Source organism: Triticum aestivum, chromosome 2D (genome assembly GCF_018294505.1).
Source record: "Triticum aestivum cultivar Chinese Spring chromosome 2D, IWGSC CS RefSeq v2.1, whole genome shotgun sequence".
Taxonomy (NCBI): domain Eukaryota; kingdom Viridiplantae; phylum Streptophyta; class Magnoliopsida; order Poales; family Poaceae; genus Triticum; species Triticum aestivum.
This window is the reverse complement of record NC_057799.1, coordinates 14,459,840-14,481,121: the sequence shown is the minus strand read 5'-3', so window position 1 is coordinate 14,481,121 and position 21,282 is coordinate 14,459,840. Positions and strand designations below refer to the sequence as shown.

Sequence of the window (21,282 nt, the reverse complement as noted above, 5' to 3'; positions counted from 1 at the left end):
ACGGAACGGATGCCGTGTCAAGATCAAGTCAAACGCCTGCTTCTTCTTTCTTGTGCATGGCCAGACCAGTTGAAGAAAGGAGGACTCGTCTTTTTAAAGCAACCTAAAGGTAAGGGGTTTAAAACGAGAAACGACGATGGTGTCTTCTGAGCGAATGAATTGCCATCGAGCGGTTTCTTCTTCTTCTTCTTTCGTATTGGCCATTTTTACCCTCTCTCTTTTTTTTTTTTTTTGCAGCTCTTGTCTACATCCCTAGTAGCACGGCTCAAAAGAATTGTCCGGCGTTTGAATCTTTTTTTTCTCAGGTGACAGTTAGTTCCACACAGCACGAGGCCGTAGGCGGGGATGACGCCACGAGCGGCAGCGACGACCGTCGGCCACGCTGAGGCCGAGCCAGGACCTCATCCAAGACAGATACGACACTATGAGCGGCAGCGTCGCGGGTGGGGGAGAGGAAGAAACTTCACCGAGGGACGGGGGTGCAAGGGTTCGCCAGCTTTCCTGCAAATGGGGAGGGGTATATAAGGATTGCCGGGGTGGTGGCCAACAGCGACAAATGGGGGTGGGGTGGGGGGTTGAGAAGAGGGCGGGGCGGGGCGCGATGGCACCTACAAGCCATGTATCACAGAGGGTTGGAGGCTGATTGTTGGGCCATGCTAGGTTGGGGCTAGCGTGAGGAAGAAGAAAAGAATGAATATTAACAGCGTTGATCTGTTTTGAGTCATTGGATGAAGATCTGATGGTCCTGATAAAAAGTGATTGATGCAAAACTATTTCAGATTTCTGGCTAATGAAAAAGGAAAAGGAAAGGACATCCCTTTGCATCACACGTGCATTTGATTGTTTCATGTTCGGTTAATTCTCTCCTACTTATCAAAACGGAATAAAAATGAGAATTCCACATGCATATCTTATCTTGCTTACAAAATATGGCCCCACGCCTTCAGTTACTCGAGCCAAAATTAGAATCTTCACATATAATCGGTAATAATCAAGCAGCCAAAATATAAATGAGGTCACAAATCGAGTATCCTAGTTACAAATAGCTCCACATCTTTGGTTACTTGAGCCAAAGTTGGAATTCTCCTTGAAAAAACGCGAGCGGGTGGCACCCCGACGGAATTCTCCTTGAAAATCCGAACACGGACGAGTGGGTTCAACAGCAGGAACTCGGCTAGAGCTCTGTTCTTCTCAGGATTTCTTGAATGTGTCACTCACTCGCTTGTTGTTGCATTCCCAATGAAAAACTTGTTTGCTACGTCAGGAGATTTGCTTCGTGCTGATTCGATAATCCTGGCGCATTTTCCGGTGATGGGTCACTCACTCACTCGTCGAGATGGGCTCTGTGTGGTAGTACTTCCTCCGTTTTTTTTAGTCTGCGTATAAGATTTGGTCAAAGTCAAACTTTATAAAGTTTGACCAACTTTATAGGAAAAAAATATCAACATATACACTACTAAATCTATATGGTATAAAAATTAATTTCATGATGCATCTAACAATATTATTGATTTCATATTATGAATCTTGATATATTTTTTTCTATAAACTTAGTCAAAGTTAATAAAGTATGACTTTGACATATGCAGACTAAAAAGAAAACGGAGGGAGTATGAAGGAACAAAAAGGAGAAGAGTTGGCAAAAGCCAAAAGGAGACGGAGAAATGCTGAAAGGGGAAGGTACACACATCCATCTCTGTCAATTGAGCCCCAAAAGCATTCCGGCCTTTCGTGTGCTGTTTTTTCCTTCTTCTTCCATGGCTGACAATGTACTACTTATGTGTGATGAAAGTATGGCAGTGGCATCATTGGGATTCTGTTCTTGTTGTACGACCCAAATGATGAGCTACTACTTGATGCCTCATTCAGCATGGCCTAGCTACGTCGTCGGCGGGGCCGTACACGCCGACGCCATACCGGCGCCCGGCGGTGCGGTGCGTGGCTGACCATGGGGTAGCACCGTGAACTAAACCGTCTACCTCTTCTCTTCTCTGCACGTTCACACACACTGACCCAAACACGGCAGGCATGCACACATGACAGCTGAGATCACGTCACGGATACCGTGTCAAGATCCAGTCAAACGCCTGCTTCTTCTTCATGGCCACAGAGAACTAAAGGCTCGTCTTTTTTCTTTTCAGAAAACACTACTCCCTCTGTCCCATTAATATAAGAGCGTTTTTGCCACTACATTAGTGTAAGAAACGCTCTTATATTATGGGACCGAGGGAGTACAAAAGAAAAACCAATGGCTTTCTGCCCGGATCTGTACTCTACATTACTACATGCTCCCTCCTCCGTCCAAAAAAAATACTTGCCGGGAAAGTAAATTTACATAGACGTATTTAAAATGAGAAATGACCGTGCATTCATAAAATATTCGACAGTTTCCTGTTTGATTTGATTAATTCCCTCCTACTTTTCAGAAACGAAATTAAAGTAAGAATTCTTCATGCATACCTTATCTTGCTTACAAATGGCCCCACACCCTCCGTTACTCAGAGCCAAAACCGGAGTCGTCACATATAACTCATAGTCAAGCAGCCGAAATATAAGTGAGGTTGCATATCTTATCCTACTTATAAATAGGTTCACATCTTCACTTGCTTGAGCCATAGTTGGAGTCTTTTCTTTTCTTTTCTTTTTTTCGGGGTGCCAAAGTTGGAGTATAATAATTGGCAAACAATAACTACGTCATTAATTTTGGTATGATGGAGCCTATCTCTGATGATAAACCTTTTAATAAGTAATTTATCGAAAAACCTCTGATGATAAAGTATGTTTCATGTTACTCCGGGCCAAAATGTAAGATGGCATGGCTTTTCGACGGCCACAAATTCGAACCATTTATCAGTTTGACCCATCAAGATTTAAATTGAGTTTCTAGACCATATGATCTCACCATTGGTGCTTCCTGGTCACTGTTTCCTCTGTACACACTACCTAGAGAGTTATTTATGTCCTACAATAGCGCAGCACGCCATTGTTTCACCTCCGACAAGATAAACCACATCCTGCATGGTGTATTTCACTTTCCCCACATTTCTCTCATGCTTCGCAAGAGGCACCAACATGGTTGGCGGCCGCATCAGGTCGACCAGGAAGGTGATCCTCAAGCGGCACTGTGAGTGTTGTGGTGGCTCGATTTCAACCACCCCAAACGCAGAGCCCATGTTCACTGACTTTGTCGAGGCTTGTGTAGATGTCCGTCACCGGCCGCTCGAGGCAACTCGACCACGGATCGTCGATCGTGGTCGAACTTATTAGCTGTGGAGGGGGTAGGGAGAGGAAAGAACTTAACGAGAGCTAAAATGGGAAATTGTAAATTTACATCACATGTTGAAAAAAAAGTTAGTTTTGGTAGTAAAGTTACTGCCGGCCAAGCTCCGGTAGAAAACGAGAAACGGTCCCAGCATTTCAGGGTCGACGAAATTTCGTTTCTAGATATATGGGGTAATTATTTAACACTTGCTTGTTATATTTACAGCCTGTGTCCGTCCGTAGATATATCGAGCTGCTGCTGCAGCTCTCCTTCCTCCCTCCCAATCCATCCCTCGCCGCGTCGTCTTCCTCTCGCCTTCCTGCTGCTCGGCCCCCGCCTAACCTCCCCCGCTTTTCTCCCTCTCCCGGTCCACGGCGACCTCGGACTTTCCTCCACCAAACCGCGCCAACCTCCATTCCATTGGCCGCCTCCTCAAACATCCCCCCGCCATTCGCGCCACCATCCATTCCATTTCCATTCCCTCCTGCTCCCCCACAGCTGCTCCATCCGCCCGCTCCCGCCCCCTTTCCCTTTGACTCCCGCCGGCCGGAATCGGCCCAACTCCCTCCCCGCTTTCTTATCCCCCGCCCTCCCTCTCCCCGGACCCCTCAGGCCAGCAAGTTCTTGCGAGGAGCAGCCGGTTTCTTGGTCTTGGAAGGAAGGAATTCGGAGGCGGCGATGGCGTCGATCCGGCGGCCGCACTCGCCGGCCAGGGCGCAGCACCTGCTGCGGCACAACCACCCCTTCGCCACCGCCTCGCCGCCCTCCTCGCCGCTGCGCCACGCCTCCTCCGCCTCCTCGGCCGCCGCGCCCTCCTCCTCCTCCTCGCCGAGAAAGCCGGGCCACCCGCACCCATTCCTCTTCTTCACCCGCCGCCCGCTCCCGCGCTTCGCCGCCTTCTTCCTCCTCGGCTCCTTCATCGGCCTGCTCCACCTCCTCTCCCACCTCCCCCTCCACCACACCCTCCCCGCCAACTCCTCCTCCTCCCCCCACCTCACCCACCTCCAGCAGCAGCAGCAGGACCAACCCATGACCCAGCAGCAGCAGCAGTACCTAGCCGATGACGCTGCCGGCGGCGGCGAGGAGGACGCCAACAAGCTGCTCATCGTCGTGACGCCCACGCGCGCGCGGGCGTCGCAGGCCTACTACCTCAGCCGGATGGGCCAGACGCTGCGCCTGGTGCGCCCGCCCGTGCTCTGGGTCGTCGTCGAGGCCGGCAAGCCCACCCCGGAGGCCGCCCTCGCGCTGCGCCGCACCGCCGTCATGCACCGCTACGTCGGCTGCTGCGACGGCCTCAACGCCTCCGCCTCCGCCTCCCCCGCCGTCGACTTCCGCCCGCACCAGCTCAACGCCGGCCTCGAGGTCGTCGAGAACCACCGCCTCGACGGCGTCGTCTACTTCGCCGACGAGGAGGGCGTCTACTCCCTGCCGCTCTTCGACCGCCTCCGCCAGATCAGGTGCCCCATCTCCCCCATCTCGCCTTCAGATTCAGCCGTGTATGCGTACGAAATGTGCAGTCTTTGACGAATTTTTATTAGTCGTCTCAAGAATCAAGATCCGAGTTCCAATGTATGCTTGCTTTCTAGGATGGCAAAGCAAAATTTGGCATCTAGAGCTCAAATATCAAAACTTCATCCATGGCGTTGCTATCCGAATTGAAAAATTCTGCTTTCTTACAAGATTCGTTAGTGCACATGATTTACCTTCCAGGTTGCCATTGATGCTTTAATACGAGCACACATTCCTTGCCTGGAACAGCAGTTAGTATCTGCTACTCTGGCAAGCAAATGAATCTGAAACTTTATGCTCTGGTTATCACTGGATAAAATTGGATGATGTGTAAAGCTCCAACTTGGTATTGACTTTGCTGCTGCCTGTCATTGATTTAGGAGGTTCGGCACATGGCCTGTTCCGACGATCTCCGACGGCGGTCACGACGTGGTGCTGGAAGGGCCCGTATGCAAGCAGAACCAAGTTGTTGGGTGGCACACAAGTGGGGATGCCAGCAAGCTCCAGAGATTTCATGTTGCCATGTCGGGCTTCGCGTTCAACAGCACCATGCTCTGGGATCCCAGGCTGAGGTCCCATCGGGCCTGGAACTCGATCCGGCACCCGGAAATGGTGGAACAGGGCTTCCAGGTAAGCTCCTCCTTGCTTCTCTTTGCATCTCTTGAGCTACACATACCATGTTCAAGTCAAGTACTATAATGGCATTTGTCCTGTCCTAACCGCTATACCGACACCGCATACGTGGAAATTCGAAAGATAACAAAAGTTGTCAATGGAGCAAAATAGGAACAAAAAAACAGTTGTATGTAGCCATCTAACAACATGGTGGTCAAAATTCAAACAAATGGGAGATCCCATTTGCAAGCTTTGTTTGGATCTTATTGGCTATGCCTTTCTGCATGGGGTATTAACAGCTGAGATTCCTCTTGTTACTTTGCAGGGAACCACGTTTGTGGAGCAGTTAGTGGAGGATGAGAGCCAGATGGAGGGCATACCTGCAGACTGCTCCCAAATAATGAACTGGCATGTGCCATTTGGATCTGAGAGCCCGGTCTATCCCAAAGGGTGGCGGGCTACGGCGAATCTGGATGTGATTATCCCTCTAAAATAAATAGTGTCATCAGCAGCTCTGTTCATCAAAGCACTAACTCGTTTGACAGGTCGGTTTACTTTTCGATCCCCTCTCACAAACTCTGCTTTCGCTCTCTGCATCTGGATTGCGATGTGTAGTTGTTTCTCACTTATTGTGTGTTTGTGTCCTTCAACTTGACGCTAGCGAGTATACATGGTTGTGGTTCGGTTATGTTTGTCCTGTCTCTTTATTCCAGTGAATTTGTCTCCACGAAATTGCAGAAAGTGTGCAATGGTAGGGCTCGGTGTGTTAGATTAGTTGGCATCTGATTGTGACCCCTTTGAATTTTCATCTACCGGGTGTCCTTGGTTGACGGGGACAACGGTGTGTGCAGCGCGCTTTCAGTCACCGTGCAATTATTTTCATGGAAATATTTCTACATCACGCAACACTAGATTGGTTTGATTTAATAATCTTCTGATAATTTGATGTATATCCATTAAGCTGAATAATGAAGAATGCGGTTCAGATCGCTACCGAACTGTAGTTAAATGACACAAATTGAAATCAGTTGATTATAAAAAAATAAGACGAACTTCCTGAGAACCGGACTATGCATTTGTTTGTGTACATTGCTGCTATCGCTTTCGCCTTGGAATTAGTTCTTTTTTCCCAGCCTCTGAATAAGTTTGTGCCTTAGTTGTTGCAATGCATTTATGCTTAAGTCTCTTCGAGCTTTATCTGAACCCAATTGCTGGTGCTTTGTTTCAGGCATTTACATAGTGGTTGAGCCTTGAAGATTGGGCTTAACAGGTGCAGAGGCATTCCAGGCTGACTTACCTTTGAGCAGCAGCGGCGGCTCTTGGCAAGACGTTGCTACATAGTAGTTTACGCAGTACGACTTTTGAGAAATATTTTGTAGGATGGAGAGAACTGGTGGGGCAACTCAACTCTTTGCCGTGTAAATGTAAATGTTGTTGCGATTTGTATTCATTTGTTGAGTTGCAAAAGCCAAAAGGTGAAATATATATGCAAGACTTGAATATCTTTCAGTTGTTGCACATGGTCAGCCTAGCTAGTCTTGTCAATCGGCCCTGACTCGTCTTCTCCTTGGTACCTACGTCTTGGTAGATGCTCAAGACAAAGGTTTAAAGGTGCCCTTTGATTCGCAGGATTCTTGAAATGCATGAATAGGAGAAATTTTAGTTGAATGTCTACTAAGATCCTATAGGATTAGAAAGTCGTAAGAATTTAGATCAAAGAGTGTTTGATGGACAACAGGATTTGTACCAAGAGGTTTGTGGATGGAAATTTCCTCTAAAAAGGAGTCAAGAGCAATCTTTACAAAAAAAAAAAGATCCAAGGATTCCAATACGGTGGATGTATGTAATCATAAGAATTCAAATCATTGAAAAATCTTATTAATTTCTTTGAATCAAAGGAGCCCTTATTGACAGACTCAAATAGTTGGTGATACTCTGCTCAAGCTATTTGGGTGTGCACTCTACCGGATGAACGAACTCAGAACACAACTTGCTTGGAACACAACAAATTTGCAGGAAAAAAACAGGTTCTAAACCGGCATTTAGATTTCAGCATGACATCCAGCTAAAACACCAGCTGCTTGATAAATACAACATGATACCTGATACAAATTCTGAATAATCCCAAAGCCTAACTTTGGATAAGAAACAATCATCATGATAAACAGGCATCCAATATGAACAATCTCCTGTGTGTAACCGAGTAACGCTGACTTCAAGCATTTGTTGTAGGATGGAGAACTGGTGGAGCAACTCTGACTCTTTGCCATGTAAATGTAAATGTTGTCACGATTTGTATTCATTTGTTGTATTGGAAATGCCAAAAGGTGAAGTATATAAACATTTGAATATCTTTCAGTTTTCACATTGTCTTGGTTGATGTTCAATACAAAGGTTAAAGCGCTCTTTGATTCGCACGATTTTTGAAATGCAGGAATGGGAGAAATTGAAGTTGACTGTCCTCTTAGATCCTGTAGGATTATGAAATCATGGGAATTCAGATCAAAAGAGTGTTTGATGGACAAAAGAATTTGTACCAAGGGGTTTGAGTGGATGGAAAATTTCCTGGAAGGAGTCAAGAGCAATCTTTACAAAAAAAAAGGACCTAAGGATTCCATTACCGTGGATGTATGTACAAAAAAATCATTAGAATCAAATCATCAAAAAAAAATCTCATGTAATTTTATGAAAGAATTCCTTATTTAACACCGTTTTAAATTTTGTTTCCCTATTTGACACCAACAAACTTTTTCTTCCTTATCTATCTCTGAGTCTAAATAGTATTCGAAAATCTGTTTCTGAGCTTGGACTCAGATGATCCCCATATCTACATCGTTGGTTCGCATCATGATTTGTGCGCCTTTATGTATTTCTCGGGCGTATATGCCGCTGGCGTTCAGGTTTTAGCAGCGCATTTATTGTCACGGCTGGATGCAACGCTGTCGCGGGACAGATTGACGAGAGATGGCTCGGCATCTTATCTGAGCTAACGTCGTCCGGGGACAGATATAGAATAGATGGCTCGATATTATTTTTTTTGTGTACAATGGCCCTAGTGTTTCTTTCGCTTTCTCCAGAACATGCCACTTGCACCAATGGTGCACAGTCTCTGGATAGGTTTTCTTGATTGCAACCTCCATGGCCCTACATTGGTCTGCAGATAAAAAACCCCATTCTCAAACAGCAGCACAAATGAAGAATTAATCTCTTTTTTTATACTCATTTTCATTGTTAAATTGATCTAATTTTAATGTCCAACGGGAAGGCAACAACATTAATAAACAAACCAGGAGGCACAATTTTCCTTTTTAAAAAATCTACCTGTCAGTATTGTTTTTGGAGGAGGCCCGCCCATCATGCGAAGGAATTCTGAGAACACCCATTCGAAGCTCTCTTCCTGCTCGCCACGCATCAACACGTTTGCCAGGATGATACTCTGGTAGTGATTGTTAACTCCAACAAACAAACCAAACGGCATGTCATACAAGTTTGTCCTGTATGTGGTGTCGAATGTCACCACATCGCCAAAGAACTTGTACTGCATACAGCTGTTTCCATTAGCCCACATTAGATTCTTCACCTTGCTGTCTTTTTTGGCAAGAACTACAAAAGAGAAACCAGGGTCGCTTGATCAGATGTCAGCAAACACCTGGAGTGTCTTTCGTACATCGTCCTCAGCTTGTTCACGACTAATCTTCCCACAAATGTTCCTTAGTGTCCTTTTCGTGAACGACACCTTCTCAACTGAACCAAAAAAGCTTCCAATATGCTGTATACCTTGCCCAGGTTCACGTTGTTCTCCCTCAGTTGTCTTATCAAATCTTTGGTGTACACGTCTATGTGTTTATGAGACGGCCAGTGAACTTTCTCACCCATTGTTAGCGACATGGAATGATTGTGGCTTGCTCGGTGCTCTATGATGTACCAACTGTTGTCTGATGCACGTAGGAGCCTGATCGGAGCTGGACACTCACACATGCAAGACCTACTGTTTTCGGCATCCGGTTTCCCCTGCAAAACACACAGCAAACTGAGTGAGAAATAGCCATCCACTTCAGCTTGCACCACCAATCAGTACACTCGTGCTTCTTAATCTATATGCAAGCAAACGGACACTCACCGAGCAACCACATATTATCTCCTGCATGCTTTTTGTTCTCTTGGCGTTCAGCCTGCACCACCAATCAGTACACTCGTACTTCTTAATTTATATGCAAGCGAACGGACACTCACCGAGCAACCACATACTATCTCCTGCATGCTTTTTGTTCTCTTGGCGTTCAGCCTGCTTTTCCCATATCTTATCCCAAAACCGACTTCCCATGAATATAAGTTGTAGAAATCATACGCTTCTCCCAGCGAATCGAAACTAAGCCCTAGCTCAGGTCGCACCACGCTCTTGTCAGGTTGCTCAGCATATTTCCTGATCGACAGCTCGAGAGCGCTCATTTTTAATGGACATGGCACATGGTCAGGTGGCGCACTTCCAAGATGAAGCCTGCGAGTTATCAAATGTGCAATGTATGTTATTCTATAAATAAAAAAAGGTATGTTCAAATCCATGCAAGCACGAATTATTTCTCCAAAATTTCAGTCCACGGGATTTCCGCAACAACATCCTTTCGGAGCGAACATTTTCTTTCTATTAATTAGGAATCATCTCACAGGAGCAACACTGCCCCTCCTCCCCCCCCCCCCCCCCCCCTCCCCCCCTATTTTTTGTATTTTTACCCACGTACTCCACACCATAGGTGTTATTTTCAGAACAATCATATGGAAGCTGATACTCATGAAACATTTATTTTCTTGCTTATTATTCATTTCCCGTAGGACTTGTGTATCAAATTATAGTTTCCTAAATATCAAAAATAAGGCAGGGTCATGCTAACATCGAACCAGTGTCTAACAGGTTATTTTTCTAACAGCAAAAATCAGAAAATGTAGTGATGGCCGTAGTTTGAGCCTCACCTTTTAGTCCAGCCTGAGGCCTCTGGATTAACCCTGCCCGTCGATTGGCCAGACCTCGTCAGAGATTCATCACGCCGATGCTGCGCACCACCTTGAGCGTCAGTAAGCACACCTTCGCACACCATTTCAGCCATCCCAGAATGATCTTCTTCCCAACCAATCTCCGGATTTGCAACCCCCCTTCTCCAGAAGGTACGCGAGTGGGACTGGATCTGGGTTGTCAAGACTGTCAGCAAACTCCTCCCGCACGGGGAACCTGAGTAGACAACGGCCAATGTCCGGTATAAAATTAGTTCTGTAGCAGCGAGAAATTCCGCTCAGATCTGCAACGACACGAACCTGTCGACCGCATCCAGTAGGAACTCCATTCCCTCAGCGTCCATCCGTCACTAGCTTCACGGTGGAGCACCCGCGATGGCGCCGCCACCGGCTAAAGCGGCCTCGGCGAACTCTATCCCCTTTTGGGTTTCGACGGCGGCGAGGGGCCTCTAGAAGGAACCACGGTAAGGGGAGGAGATTTTTTTCGTTCTCTTTCATCCTTTTCAGGATACGTGTGCGCCCCTGCCGGCCGACAAGCGGCTCAGAAGCCATCCTCGTTTTGGACTCCTTATGTGATCCAGGCCCAGATAGCGAAAGCTAACGTCCTGGTCCACGGCCTAATAAGGAACCGACGTTCCTGGTCCACGGCCCGGTCCGTGCCACCGCAACGGCCGTCCGGACGAGACGGGCTGGCCCCACTCCTGGCCTCCTGTTGCCTAGCGTATTCGGGGGATTTCTCCTTTTAACGAGTATCCCGCAGGCCACGCGAGCTGTAATTGTTCACATCCCAAGACAGGGACGGACGATCCAGATCTAGATTATGGGTGCAGCTGAGCCCGAGCTCCAAATCGACGCACTCACTCAATTGTATTCCCTTTATAACACTTTCATCCATTTTCCCGTCTAACACTGTTAAATTGCATGTAAAAAGACACTTTTGCCCTCATGTAATACTATGAAGCAACCGCCTAGCCCGGTCATTTCTAAAAGTGCAATTTATACGAATATTCGGGTATGTACATTCGCTTGCCGGCTTCATGAGTGCGTCCCGTGAGGCGTCTGCTAATCATCTGGCAAATCACGTTTTAGTGCGCACCCGCGATAGAAAACAATCGCTCCTAGGCCTGTGGCGTGGCATATACTGTAAAACAGTATTTCCTGATCCCTACTCACATCCAGTGTGGGGGAGGCCTGTGCTGCATGTGTTCGAATTTTCAAAAGAACAAAATCTCACTATACCGTCATAAATAATCAATTGATCAGCCATTGTTATGTGGTACATGCATTCCATGAGTAAACTTTTAACCTGCACTTAGAATAATTGTTCGTGTCTATAAATAAAATTTCTGGTTAAATTAAATAAGCAGGAAAAATCACAAAAATCAATATCATCATCTCTTAAAATTTTGGTCACATGCCACCTGAGGGGCAAAAGGGTCTTTTCAAGTACTCCCTCCGTAAACTAATATAAGAGCATTTAGATTACTATTTTAGTTATCTAAACACTCTTATATTAGTTTACAGAGGGAGTATCATTTAACACCATTAAGGCTTAAAATGGACGCAAGTGTTATAAAGGGTATAAAATTTAGACGCGGTGTTATATAAGGAAGAAAAGTATTGTCAGTGTCAAATAGGGAAAAAAAATTAAGACCCTCATTGAGAGACTCAAACAGTTGGTGATACTACGCTCAATCTATTTGAGCAGGCACTCATACTGGATAAACAAACTCACAACACAACTTGCTTCTAAGACAATTATTGCAGGAAACGATGAAAAAAGAATCAGGTCCTAAACCAGCATTTAAATTTCAGCACACGACATCCAGCTAAAACACCAGCTGCTTGATAAAAAACAACATGATACAAATTCTCAATAACCCCAAAGCCAAACCTTGGAAAAGAACAATCATCATGATAAAACAGGCATGCAGTATGAACAATAGCGATTCTGTAACAAGTAACTGCTGACTTCAGGCATGGCTTTTGTCTACAAAATTCATGCAACATGAGATTGCTTAGCATGCCATTGCAACCAGGATCTAGCCAAGCATGGTCACAGGGTAGAAGTATTTCGGATTACAAGATATCTAATACAAAAGGATTGCTCGTCTAATCTCTCAGGCTATAATCTCAATTTAGGGACTTCCTCCGATCAGCGGATCATCAATCCTTGCATCCCCTGCCCGCCATCTTCAGTCACCTTGTTGGCTTGGATTGTGTTGATAGCATTTGCGATATTTCCCTGTAGCAGAATTTTAAGAGGAAATTGGATTAGTTGCTCTAGGAGTTACATCTGACATTCATCAAGAAATTGGAAAGCTATGCATGTTCTTACTGAACTAGTCTGCAGCTGAAAATTATCTACTGAAATTCAAGACGAGGTAGAGGCTTACCCTCCACACTCCAAGCTTTGAACGTAGACTCTGCCATTGTGGCATCCCAAAGACCCTTGCAGTATGCCGGCTGAAATTACATACCGGACCAAGTATTAAACAAAAAGGAAAGCATAACACTGTAATATGGACCAAGAAAGTCATGTGGACATGAATACCTGACAATGACCAATTGATTAAGCTGGTCAACTTTGCAATCCAAAATCTTGGATGAAATTGCTTTCACAATCCAATATTCCACCTCATCATCATTGATCTAACAAAGAATTTAAAAAGTCAATATAACATTAAATCAAGTGAACAACAATAGGAAGGCAAGGTAAGCCGATGTACCTCAAGGGCTTTTGTAATTGCAGAGTAAGGAATTTCCCCAGAACAATGGCCGCTCAGATCAAGCAGGGACATCAGGCGCATTTTTGTTATGCACTCCTCATGAACCAGTCCTGTAAATGGTCCATCATTAGATATCCAAAAGTTGAAGCAACATAGAATTGCTAGTATTGGTTCACCAGAACATACCATATCCTTGCAGCAATGTAGAGTTAGCAGTCTGAAACGCTAAATAGGATTCAAGCCTCTGAGTAAGGAATATCTTCAGTAGCTCGTAAACTGGCTGATACTTCTCATCTTTCTCGAGCTGTGCAACAGCTGGCATGTCGAGCAGGTCACACTGCAATAAGCATATTTCCATCAATACAGTATATAATGTATGCAGCCTGTGCTAGGTTTTTAACTGGCATTAAACCACATGTATAGTTTGCCAAGGTTAAAACTTGCTAAATAAATCCCTCCAGAATTTCAGAACCTACTGTTGGCATACAAGGCACAACGCCATACAAAGCAGTGCAGAGGAATTGGGCAATGCAACGTCGTAGTGGCACAAGTTAGCAAGCAAGAATCCATCCAACCAAAAGAAGAAAGCTTGTGAGGGCCATGCTTATCACAATGTTGGCATGCTCTGGTAGTAACCAGGCATATTTAAAGGTTGACAAGATTAAATATTTGCAGGCTAATGTGAGCAGATAGCTTTAGTCTTAAATCTAGTATAGTGATATTTGACTGTTGTAACCAAATTCACATTTGGTGACATGTTATATCATGTTCTGGTACAAAGAATGCAAATGCATCACTCACACAGAATCGAACTCATAAGAGCATTACGTCTCCCATGAGATTTTTTCGCACGAACACAAGACGGAGATGTGAATCGAAGGATGTACCTGATAGAGATCAGATGACTTGACAAACTCAATGATTGCTGCAGCAGCTTCTTCCTTTGCCGCACCGATTGCGTCGGCGTCATCAGCCGATCCATCGAACGTGGGCAGGTACTTGTTCAGAAACTTGAAGTACTCCTTGGTCATGCTGTCAATTATCATCATAACAAGAATGAATTCCATCAGTATAAATCCGCCATGTTACTTACACAGTGGTTAAAAAATGCAAGGAACTTGGAAGCAAAGGGCAATGTCTGTGCCGCACCCCTTCTGGTCCTTGAGAATCCTGGTGACGGCAAGGAACAGGTCCCTCTGCTCCGGCTTGCCGATGCCCCAGTAGGCGACAAAGGCATCGATGTTCTTGAAGGTGGGCACGACGCAGTCGGCGGCGGCCTTCCCGGCGGCGGCGAGCTCGAGCGCCTTCCTGTAGACCAATGCCTTGCCGGAGAGGCTCGGAAGCAGGTTGTACAGGCTGAACAGGCTGCACACATCCATGCATTGGCAGCGGAAACACAAGATTCGTCGTCAGGAAACTTATATTGGCAATCCGATACAGGGAGGCAGGGATGGTCGCCTCTGCTGCTGCTTACACTTTGATGCGCAGCGTGGGCTTCTCGCCCGGCTGGTGGGTGAGCTTGGCGCAGATGAGCTTGGCGATCTCCAGCGCCTCGTCCTCGGATCCGGCCTTGGTGACGAGGTTGCAGATGACGGTCAGGGTGCACTCGAGATCTGCGGCCGCTAACAGCAAGCGACGTAGGATAAGCAAGGCGCAATTCAACAAGAAACCGATAGGGATGGAGAAGGGGAGGGGGAGGGGAGAGGTACCTTTGTCGGAGAGGCGTGGGGCGAGGAGGAGGAGGTCGGCGGAGGCGAGCATGAGGGTGGCCATGTCGAGCCAGCGGCCGGCGAGGACGTGCTGCTGCGCCTCGGCGCAGAGGCGGGCCACCTCCGGGTCGGCGACCTCGGCGCCTCCGTCGGCCCAGGCGAGCTCCGCCGTGGAGCGCACCACCGCCAGCATCGGCTCCTCCTCCGTGGTGTTGACGATCGTCGCCATGGTCGGCTCCTTGGCTCTTCCGCGCTGATGCTGCTGCTGCCGCCGCCGGAGTGGGAGAGGGAGAGGAGGGGATTGGGATTGGAAGGCGCTTGCAGCGGAGGAGGAAACCCTAACACCCGACGCCTCGGGCCCACAGGTCAGTAGCTGTCTATACTCCCCTAGGCCTTGAGTCCAACCGTGAATTATGGTCCGTCTGATCCAAAGCCACATTTTTGTTCTCATCTACTCCTTCCGTTCCTAAATATTTGTCTTTCTAAAGATTTCAACAACTGACTACGTATGAAGCAAAATGAGTGAATATACAGTCTAAAATATGTCTATATATATATCCGTATGTGGTAGTCCATTTGAAATCTTTAAGAAGACAAATATTTAGGAACGGAGGGAGTATAAAAAAAATACTAGCACCTTTTTATCTTAATTGTTTGAGGTTTTGGAATGACTTGTAGACAATTCATATGAAATGTCAAACAGCTTAGCAAGCATCTCTATGAATTTTATTTTTTTTGCCCTGACGTCAACAATTTTTTTTCCTTTTTGTTGAAATTTTTAACTTTATTTCAAAAATATTTTCATATTTTTTTTGACTTTTTTATTTAATTACTAGTTTTTTTTTCTCCATACAAGGTGTATATACACCCAGGAACCAAAGTTCATGTCCGGCGAAATGGCCCTAGGAATCAAAATGAACAACAAAACTCATAAAGAAAATTAAAATGAGAAAAAAAGTCACAGGAAGATCACTCGTATAAAATGCGCATGTTGTCCACGTGCTTGTAAATTTCCACTCGAGCAAAGAATATTTTTATACCTTAAAGAAATACAATTTTTGTTTCTATATAAATAAATAAAATTATAATTTTTGTGGCTCCTAAAAAAGCAAAGTTTTTAATACTAACCTCTTTTCTAGGTCGTGGCCAATACTCATACTTTTCCACATTAATTTACAAGCATACAAAAGACTCCGACATTTATTTTAAAAAATTGGAATTGTTCGGCATTGCGGTGGACTAATATTCATTCATGGGCTCAGCTGCATTTTTTCCATTTGACCATCAACTTTTGATACTACTAGCAAGTTGATCCTCAGTATACCACTGCCTACGACACCCATGCAGGACTTCTGGTGTTGGGCTCACGAGCGTTCGGGTCAGTTAACGGTGCGGTCAGCATACAATATGCTGGTTGCGACGATGCAGCGAAGAGAAGCATGGTTGGATGGTGCCCCGGGATCCTCAATATCACATGCAGATGCCAGCTCCTGGCCGAAGTCCCTTTGGAAGACGGAGGTGCCATCGAAGGTTCGCATGTTTCTGTGGAGACTTTTGAAACAGTCGCTGCCGACCGAGGACGTGAGGGCACACCGAAAAATGTCGACGACGAGCACTTGTGGATTATGCGGCGCTCCGGACTCCTGGCGCCACTCCCTGCTCGAGTGCACCGTCTCAAGATGCACTTGGGCGCTCGTGGATGAGGAGTTAGGCAGTGCTATTGTTGCTACAAGTGAGAACCGAGCCAAGAGTTGGCTCTTCAACCTGATGGGATCCCTCTCGCACGAGCAGTTCACTCTGGTGGCAGTGACGTTGTGGGCTGTTTGGACATCCAGGAGGAAAGCCATACATGAAGGAATATTTCAGGCTCCACATGCGATATCGGCCTTCATAACGAGATATATAAGAGATCTTGATGTGCTCAGAAAGCCCAGGAGACAAGCTCGGGTGGCGACGTCGGGGAATGCAGTGGCAGTACGACCGAGGGCACCCCCGGCAAACTATGCAAAGATACATGTAGATGCGGGCGCTCGGTCGCAGAGAGGAGGCTCAGCCGTTGCGATATGCAGAGATAGCCAGGGTTTCTTCCTGGGCAGCTCAACGCTCGTCATTGCAGGAGTCTGGGATGCACCAACTTTGGAAGCAATTGCGTGTCGCGAAGCTATGGCATTGGCAGAAGATCTCAACCAACATAACTATCGCGGCATCCGATTGCAAGCAAGTGGTTGAAGAACTAGCCAAGGGAAGCCAAGGAGAATACGGTGCTATAATCAGAGAGATTAGATATAGAGCACCACCCACTAGTAAATTTACTTTTGAAGGTCGTGGGACTAATGTTGAAGCTCACAAGTTAGCTAAATATGCTTTGTCTATACTTCCAGGGCGTCATGTGTGGCTTGGCCAGCCACATGACCAAACTTGTATCCCACTCTTTGTGGACTTTGAGTAATAAAAGGCTTTTACCCCTAAAAAAAAAGCAAGATGTCCGTGCGTTCATCAAGATCTTGTGGGAGAAAAGGATGAACGAGGGAAGGCCTTATCTGCAAATGTGGAGAGGAGTGCTGGTAAATTGTCATAGTTTCCTCCCTATCCGTTAGATATAGATCAGACGGCCTATATTGCAGGATGACAGGCACACCATCGTCACCAACTCTGCCTTTTATAAGAGTAGATGAGCAGAATATACACAATAAGTAAGAAAATCGATCTGCATAACAATTGTGGCGCTTTAATGTTTATGGATTTGTATACACTCTTCTTCATAATCTGCAGTGCTAGTTTCTGCTCTTATCTCTATGCGCCTTCAGGTCAGATCACACATTAATTCGCAAGGAGAATTTTCTTAAACCACATGGATTCTGCCAATATCTTTAGAGCAATAGACCAATTTGATCCGAATACTTTGGGCAGGATCACAAACACATCTAGTTTACTGCCTGTCCATCCAAGCTACTATTATTGTTTGACTGAAATCACAGTTCACTTGGAAAAAATACTTCACATTGTTACTGACAAGTCATTCTTTTTCTACATTACAACATCGGGGGCAAGGGGATGCCACCCTTTTTCTTCTTTCCTCACTGTAATCAGGAACTACAACACAATTTAACCAACCAATATTCTCAAAACAAGGAAACAAAAGAGGGGCAGTAAAGTATTATCATATCATCGGTCCACTGTAAAAATGAATATGCTCCCCAGAACACAAATCCGAGGAGTTACAAGGCGACCGTGGCCACTATGACGACGTAGCACAGGGGAAAATTCTTAATCTTCCGCAGAGTGAGCTGGGGCTTCGGCGTCAGCCGCATGATCCGCGGCCATCCTTTCCTCGAGAACCCTCTCGCCACGCTCCCTACAATGGTGAGAGTTGAGCTCATGAGCTTTGGAACAATAAAATGTTTGCCGAGAACTCATGATTTCGAGTTTTCAGCTTCAGTGTACTAGCATTTTGTGGATTCATGTATACTGTGTTTTGCGTGTGAACTGTACCTTCTTCTCGATGCCTTGGTAGGATCGGTAACTGGGAGGGCAATTTCTGAAGGCTTAGACCTCGCACACAACATCCGGTCGAACAGATTAGCAACTGGGTCTGTGACTGGCCTGCAAGGATCACACACAGTAAAGATTAGTTCAGAAGCTGGGTCAATGGGACAGACTTTGCCAGTGTAGTATAATGGAATTCATAATTACCGCATGGCATCTGGGAACAAGCTGGGGAAGGAGAAGTCATCACTTGGGTCGCCCTTAAGTCCTGTCAGTGGGTTCTTCTGGAAGTATCTCAGGTAAAGCCAGCTGACGTACATCCCAGACAACAAAGTCGGCAGGAAGTTGATGGAATCCGGCACAATGAAGGCCATGATAGTTGAGAAGCACATGACAAAGAATGGCATCCACTGCAACAGCGAGGAAGACACAGAGAGACACAGAACTTCACATCAACAAACTTATAACTTATCTTGGAAGAATATACAACAGTATAATTACCGCCTTAGACATTGTATTGTACTAAGTAGTTTATCAATGTACCTTAGCCTTTATTTTCCAGAAAAAGCACATGGGGAGCTCAAGGTTTGGCAAGAGCTGCTTCAGGCCAACCAGAAAGCCAGCAAGGGCGCCATGGAAGCCAGAAAGTGGCGTTACACTGCACAGCATGAGATAGCAAGGTTAGCTAGCTGGTGGTTAAAATGTGCAATATTTCAACCAGCAGCATCGCATCATTTTCAGAGACAATATTATGTAAGCCGAAACAATCATAGTACCACAGTGATTTAAGTACATATAAGAAATATTATGCAATAGAAAAGTAATAAGCACACAAATGGAGCCGCTATGCCTGTGTGTGCTAAATAAGTAGTACAAAGTTGGGTCATCTATTTTGGAACGGAGGGAGTAGCATGTAACATAATAACAGATTGTTGGCTTAAAACTTACAGGAAGCTCTCTTTCCCGGTGACATAGTACAGTGCAACAGCAATGCAGAACGCAAGGATGCCGCAGATGGAGTTGATCAAGATAATGAACTTCAAGAACTCCTTGCGGCCCCAGACTGGCTCAATATCCTTCCCGCAGAAGAGAAGACCAAGGGAACTGCCAATAGCCTGCAAAAACAAAATAAAAAAAAAAGTGGTTAACATAACGCATAGAACACACAAAGGCTGTCTAGTCTAACTTTCGAGATACTGGTATCTTGTTCTGAATTGTGCTTTTCGAAAGTGGTTCTGAATTGTGCTTTCCGAAAGTGATGACTGACGGATGCTTTCAATACAATGGTTCTTTATTTGGAATGTAGTCGCACAGCTAGCCCGAGTTGTTCTAAGTTTCCATTTCATGGCCATGATGGAGTAGTAAATTGAATATGATTGGAGAGAGATCTAGCTAGTTAACTCACCCCTGGGAGGACTTGCTCGATGTAACCGGCGGTGAAGACGGTCCATACAAAGGGAATTGTCCTGGAAGACACAAAACAAACTATTAGAGATGGAATTCAGCTCACACTTTGAACGCAGCAAAATTCAGAGCCGCAACAATTCATTCAGAATTTTACGCACTTGGCGGGGATGATGGCGAGGTAGTTGAGGGAGGATGGGAGGAGTTGCAGCAGCACGTAGCCGCCGATGAGCACGACGACGAGGCCCTTGCAGGTCCGCGTGAACTCCTTCCCGGGAACCTGCACGCGCGCCGACAAAAAGCATCACCGACAAAACAGACGCGGATCTGAGTAGGCAGAGACGCAATGAGCTGCCCCGCTCGGCCGGCGAGGCGCCAGATCGAGGTCCCCGCCGGTCAACGCCGCGAGATCCCAGGACTACCCCCTCAGATCTCGCAAGAAACAAACTTGCCGGAAATGGCGGGGCGGACCGCCAGATCTCCCGCTGGCACGGCGAGATCCGGCCACCGCCAACCGCCAGGATCCAGCCGTCCGGGCACGGCCGGCGAGCGAGGAAGCTCAATTCTTCTATCCCATCCCACACGCCGAGCAGGCAATCAAGCAAGAATTGGCAGCGGAGGGGAAAGAAGAGAGCTTACGACGGCGGGGGGAGCTCCGGCTCCGGCCTGGTCGTCCGCGGCTCCGGCGCCGTGGGGCTCGGCCGTCGGGGCCTGCAGCGGCTGGCTCTCCATCATCCCTGCCTCGTCAGTCAGATCTCCCTCCCCTGCTGCCCCTCCTTGCCGACTACTCGGTTTAGTAGAGGCGCACGAGGGGGGAGGGAGGTTGTTGGGGGTCAAAGCCTCAGCTCGGGTAAGCGGAGGGGAAGAAGTGGCTGGCTCACTGCCTACCTCGCCGGTTGCCCGTCGCCTTCCGACCACCCAACGCCAGTAATTACTTACTGAGCACACACACGCTTCTTTCTTAGTTGTGGCGTTTAATCGTGTTAATCTCGCCTACCTTTCCCTTCCCTGCCACCAAAAAGTCAATCGGTGAACCACATTGTCTTTGTCAAACTGTGTTTGGGTGGTGGAATTCGAATTGGTGCGGATGAGAGTTTGGTTTGAAGGAGGCTCGGAAACACTGTTTAATTGCTCAATAGAAGAAACTGTTGTGTTTCGATGGACACCCCCACATGTGGCGATCATGATGGGACCATTTGTCGGGGGTGAACGATGCAAGAGGTGACTACCGTGAAGGATAAAGCCCCTCCACCGTATCTGGATCCATGCGCGAAGCAGGAAAGACGGTGCCATGACTGATAATGGCGAGCATATTAGAGAAACTACCGTTCTAGCGAGAGGTAGTCGAGTCACGCTGAAGACAGGGATGTTGTAGGTCTAGGGAGAGACGTCGATGTGTAGGTAGTCATCGACGAAAACACATATGGAATCATCATTATTGATGGTGGTGGTTATCGACTTGTCATGGATGACGTGAAAGACCCATAATATAGTTTAGCAAAAGGCATCTACTGTGTATTTCACCCTCGTAGTTGGAAGCTCATCAGTTACATCATGACCA

At 46.5% G+C, this 21,282-nt stretch overlaps 4 protein-coding genes across 6 annotated transcripts; 1 reads left to right on the top strand and 3 right to left on the bottom strand.

The window, feature by feature from the left end:
* Positions 1-3,697: 3,697 nt before the first annotated feature.
* On the top strand, positions 3,698-6,888 carry LOC123051131 (probable glucuronosyltransferase Os04g0103100). The gene is made up of 4 exons (XM_044473928.1): positions 3,698-4,719; positions 5,152-5,401; positions 5,712-5,931; positions 6,615-6,888. The coding sequence occupies exons 1-3, from the start codon at positions 3,941-3,943 to the stop codon at positions 5,880-5,882; spliced, it is 1,200 nt and encodes a 399-aa protein (XP_044329863.1). The 5' UTR covers positions 3,698-3,940; the 3' UTR covers positions 5,883-5,931; positions 6,615-6,888.
* Positions 6,889-8,368: 1,480 nt separating this feature from the next.
* LOC123051132 (uncharacterized) lies at positions 8,369-10,939 on the bottom strand. Of its 2 annotated transcripts, XM_044473930.1 has the most exons (6): positions 10,694-10,938; positions 10,355-10,610; positions 9,620-9,884; positions 9,507-9,558; positions 8,708-9,397; positions 8,369-8,540 (listed from the first exon to the last, which is right to left on the bottom strand). In XM_044473930.1, exons 1-5 carry the CDS (start codon positions 10,704-10,706, stop codon positions 9,372-9,374), a joined length of 612 nt encoding a protein of 203 aa, XP_044329865.1. In that variant the 5' UTR covers positions 10,707-10,938; the 3' UTR covers positions 8,369-8,540; positions 8,708-9,371. The 2 variants fall into 2 exon arrangements, with proteins under 2 accessions (XP_044329865.1, XP_044329864.1); XM_044473929.1 differs by lacking the exon at positions 9,507-9,558 and having other exon boundaries at positions 10,694-10,939.
* A 1,349-nt stretch (positions 10,940-12,288) lies between these two features.
* Positions 12,289-15,183, bottom strand: LOC123051130 (eukaryotic translation initiation factor 3 subunit M). 2 transcript variants are annotated; one of them, XM_044473926.1, is made up of 9 exons: positions 14,832-15,183; positions 14,597-14,744; positions 14,272-14,487; positions 14,010-14,154; positions 13,309-13,459; positions 13,123-13,232; positions 12,948-13,045; positions 12,790-12,859; positions 12,289-12,638 (listed from the first exon to the last, which is right to left on the bottom strand). In XM_044473926.1, the coding sequence occupies exons 1-9, from the start codon at positions 15,058-15,060 to the stop codon at positions 12,549-12,551; spliced, it is 1,257 nt and encodes a 418-aa protein (XP_044329861.1). In that variant the 5' UTR covers positions 15,061-15,183; the 3' UTR covers positions 12,289-12,548. The 2 variants fall into 2 exon arrangements, with proteins under 2 accessions (XP_044329861.1, XP_044329862.1); XM_044473927.1 differs by having other exon boundaries at positions 14,597-14,735.
* Positions 15,184-17,814: 2,631 nt separating this feature from the next.
* LOC123051129 (rhomboid-like protein 19) lies at positions 17,815-20,647 on the bottom strand. Its single transcript, XM_044473925.1, has 8 exons — positions 20,361-20,647; positions 19,883-20,001; positions 19,723-19,783; positions 19,266-19,432; positions 18,861-18,975; positions 18,525-18,727; positions 18,324-18,434; positions 17,815-18,186 (listed from the first exon to the last, which is right to left on the bottom strand). Exons 1-8 carry the CDS (start codon positions 20,454-20,456, stop codon positions 18,099-18,101), a joined length of 960 nt encoding a protein of 319 aa, XP_044329860.1. The 5' UTR covers positions 20,457-20,647; the 3' UTR covers positions 17,815-18,098.
* Positions 20,648-21,282: the final 635 nt, after the last annotated feature.

What these genes read in the sequence shown, in the direction of transcription:
- LOC123051131 (XM_044473928.1), top strand. Translation starts at nt 3,941, where the DNA reads ATGGCGTCGATCCGGCGGCCGCACTCGCCGGCCAGGGCGCAGCACCTG. An exon ending in GACCGCCTCCGCCAGATCAG is followed by an intron (nt 4,720 to 5,151) that starts GTGCCCCATCTC and finishes TCATTGATTTAG; the next exon opens with GAGGTTCGGCACATGGCCTG. An exon ending in TGGTGGAACAGGGCTTCCAG is followed by an intron (nt 5,402 to 5,711) that starts GTAAGCTCCTCC and finishes GTTACTTTGCAG; the next exon opens with GGAACCACGTTTGTGGAGCA.
- LOC123051132 (XM_044473929.1), bottom strand. An exon ending in GCCTCAGGCTGGACTAAAAG is followed by an intron (nt 9,885 to 10,354) that starts GTGAGGCTCAAA and finishes GATAACTCGCAG; the next exon opens with GCTTCATCTTGGAAGTGCGC. An exon ending in AGATAGTATGTGGTTGCTCG is followed by an intron (nt 9,398 to 9,619) that starts GTGAGTGTCCGT and finishes TGTGTTTTGCAG; the next exon opens with GGGAAACCGGATGCCGAAAA.
- LOC123051130 (XM_044473926.1), bottom strand. Translation starts at nt 15,060, where the DNA reads ATGGCGACGATCGTCAACACCACGGAGGAGGAGCCGATGCTGGCGGTG. An exon ending in ATTCTCAAGGACCAGAAGGG is followed by an intron (nt 14,155 to 14,271) that starts GTGCGGCACAGA and finishes GATAATTGACAG; the next exon opens with CATGACCAAGGAGTACTTCA. An exon ending in TACATTGCTGCAAGGATATG is followed by an intron (nt 13,233 to 13,308) that starts GTATGTTCTGGT and finishes GACCATTTACAG; the next exon opens with GACTGGTTCATGAGGAGTGC.
- LOC123051129 (XM_044473925.1), bottom strand. Translation starts at nt 20,456, where the DNA reads ATGATGGAGAGCCAGCCGCTGCAGGCCCCGACGGCCGAGCCCCACGGC. An exon ending in CTCGCCATCATCCCCGCCAA is followed by an intron (nt 19,784 to 19,882) that starts GTGCGTAAAATT and finishes TGTGTCTTCCAG; the next exon opens with GACAATTCCCTTTGTATGGA. An exon ending in ACCAAGGCATCGAGAAGAAG is followed by an intron (nt 18,187 to 18,323) that starts GTACAGTTCACA and finishes TCACCATTGTAG; the next exon opens with GGAGCGTGGCGAGAGGGTTC.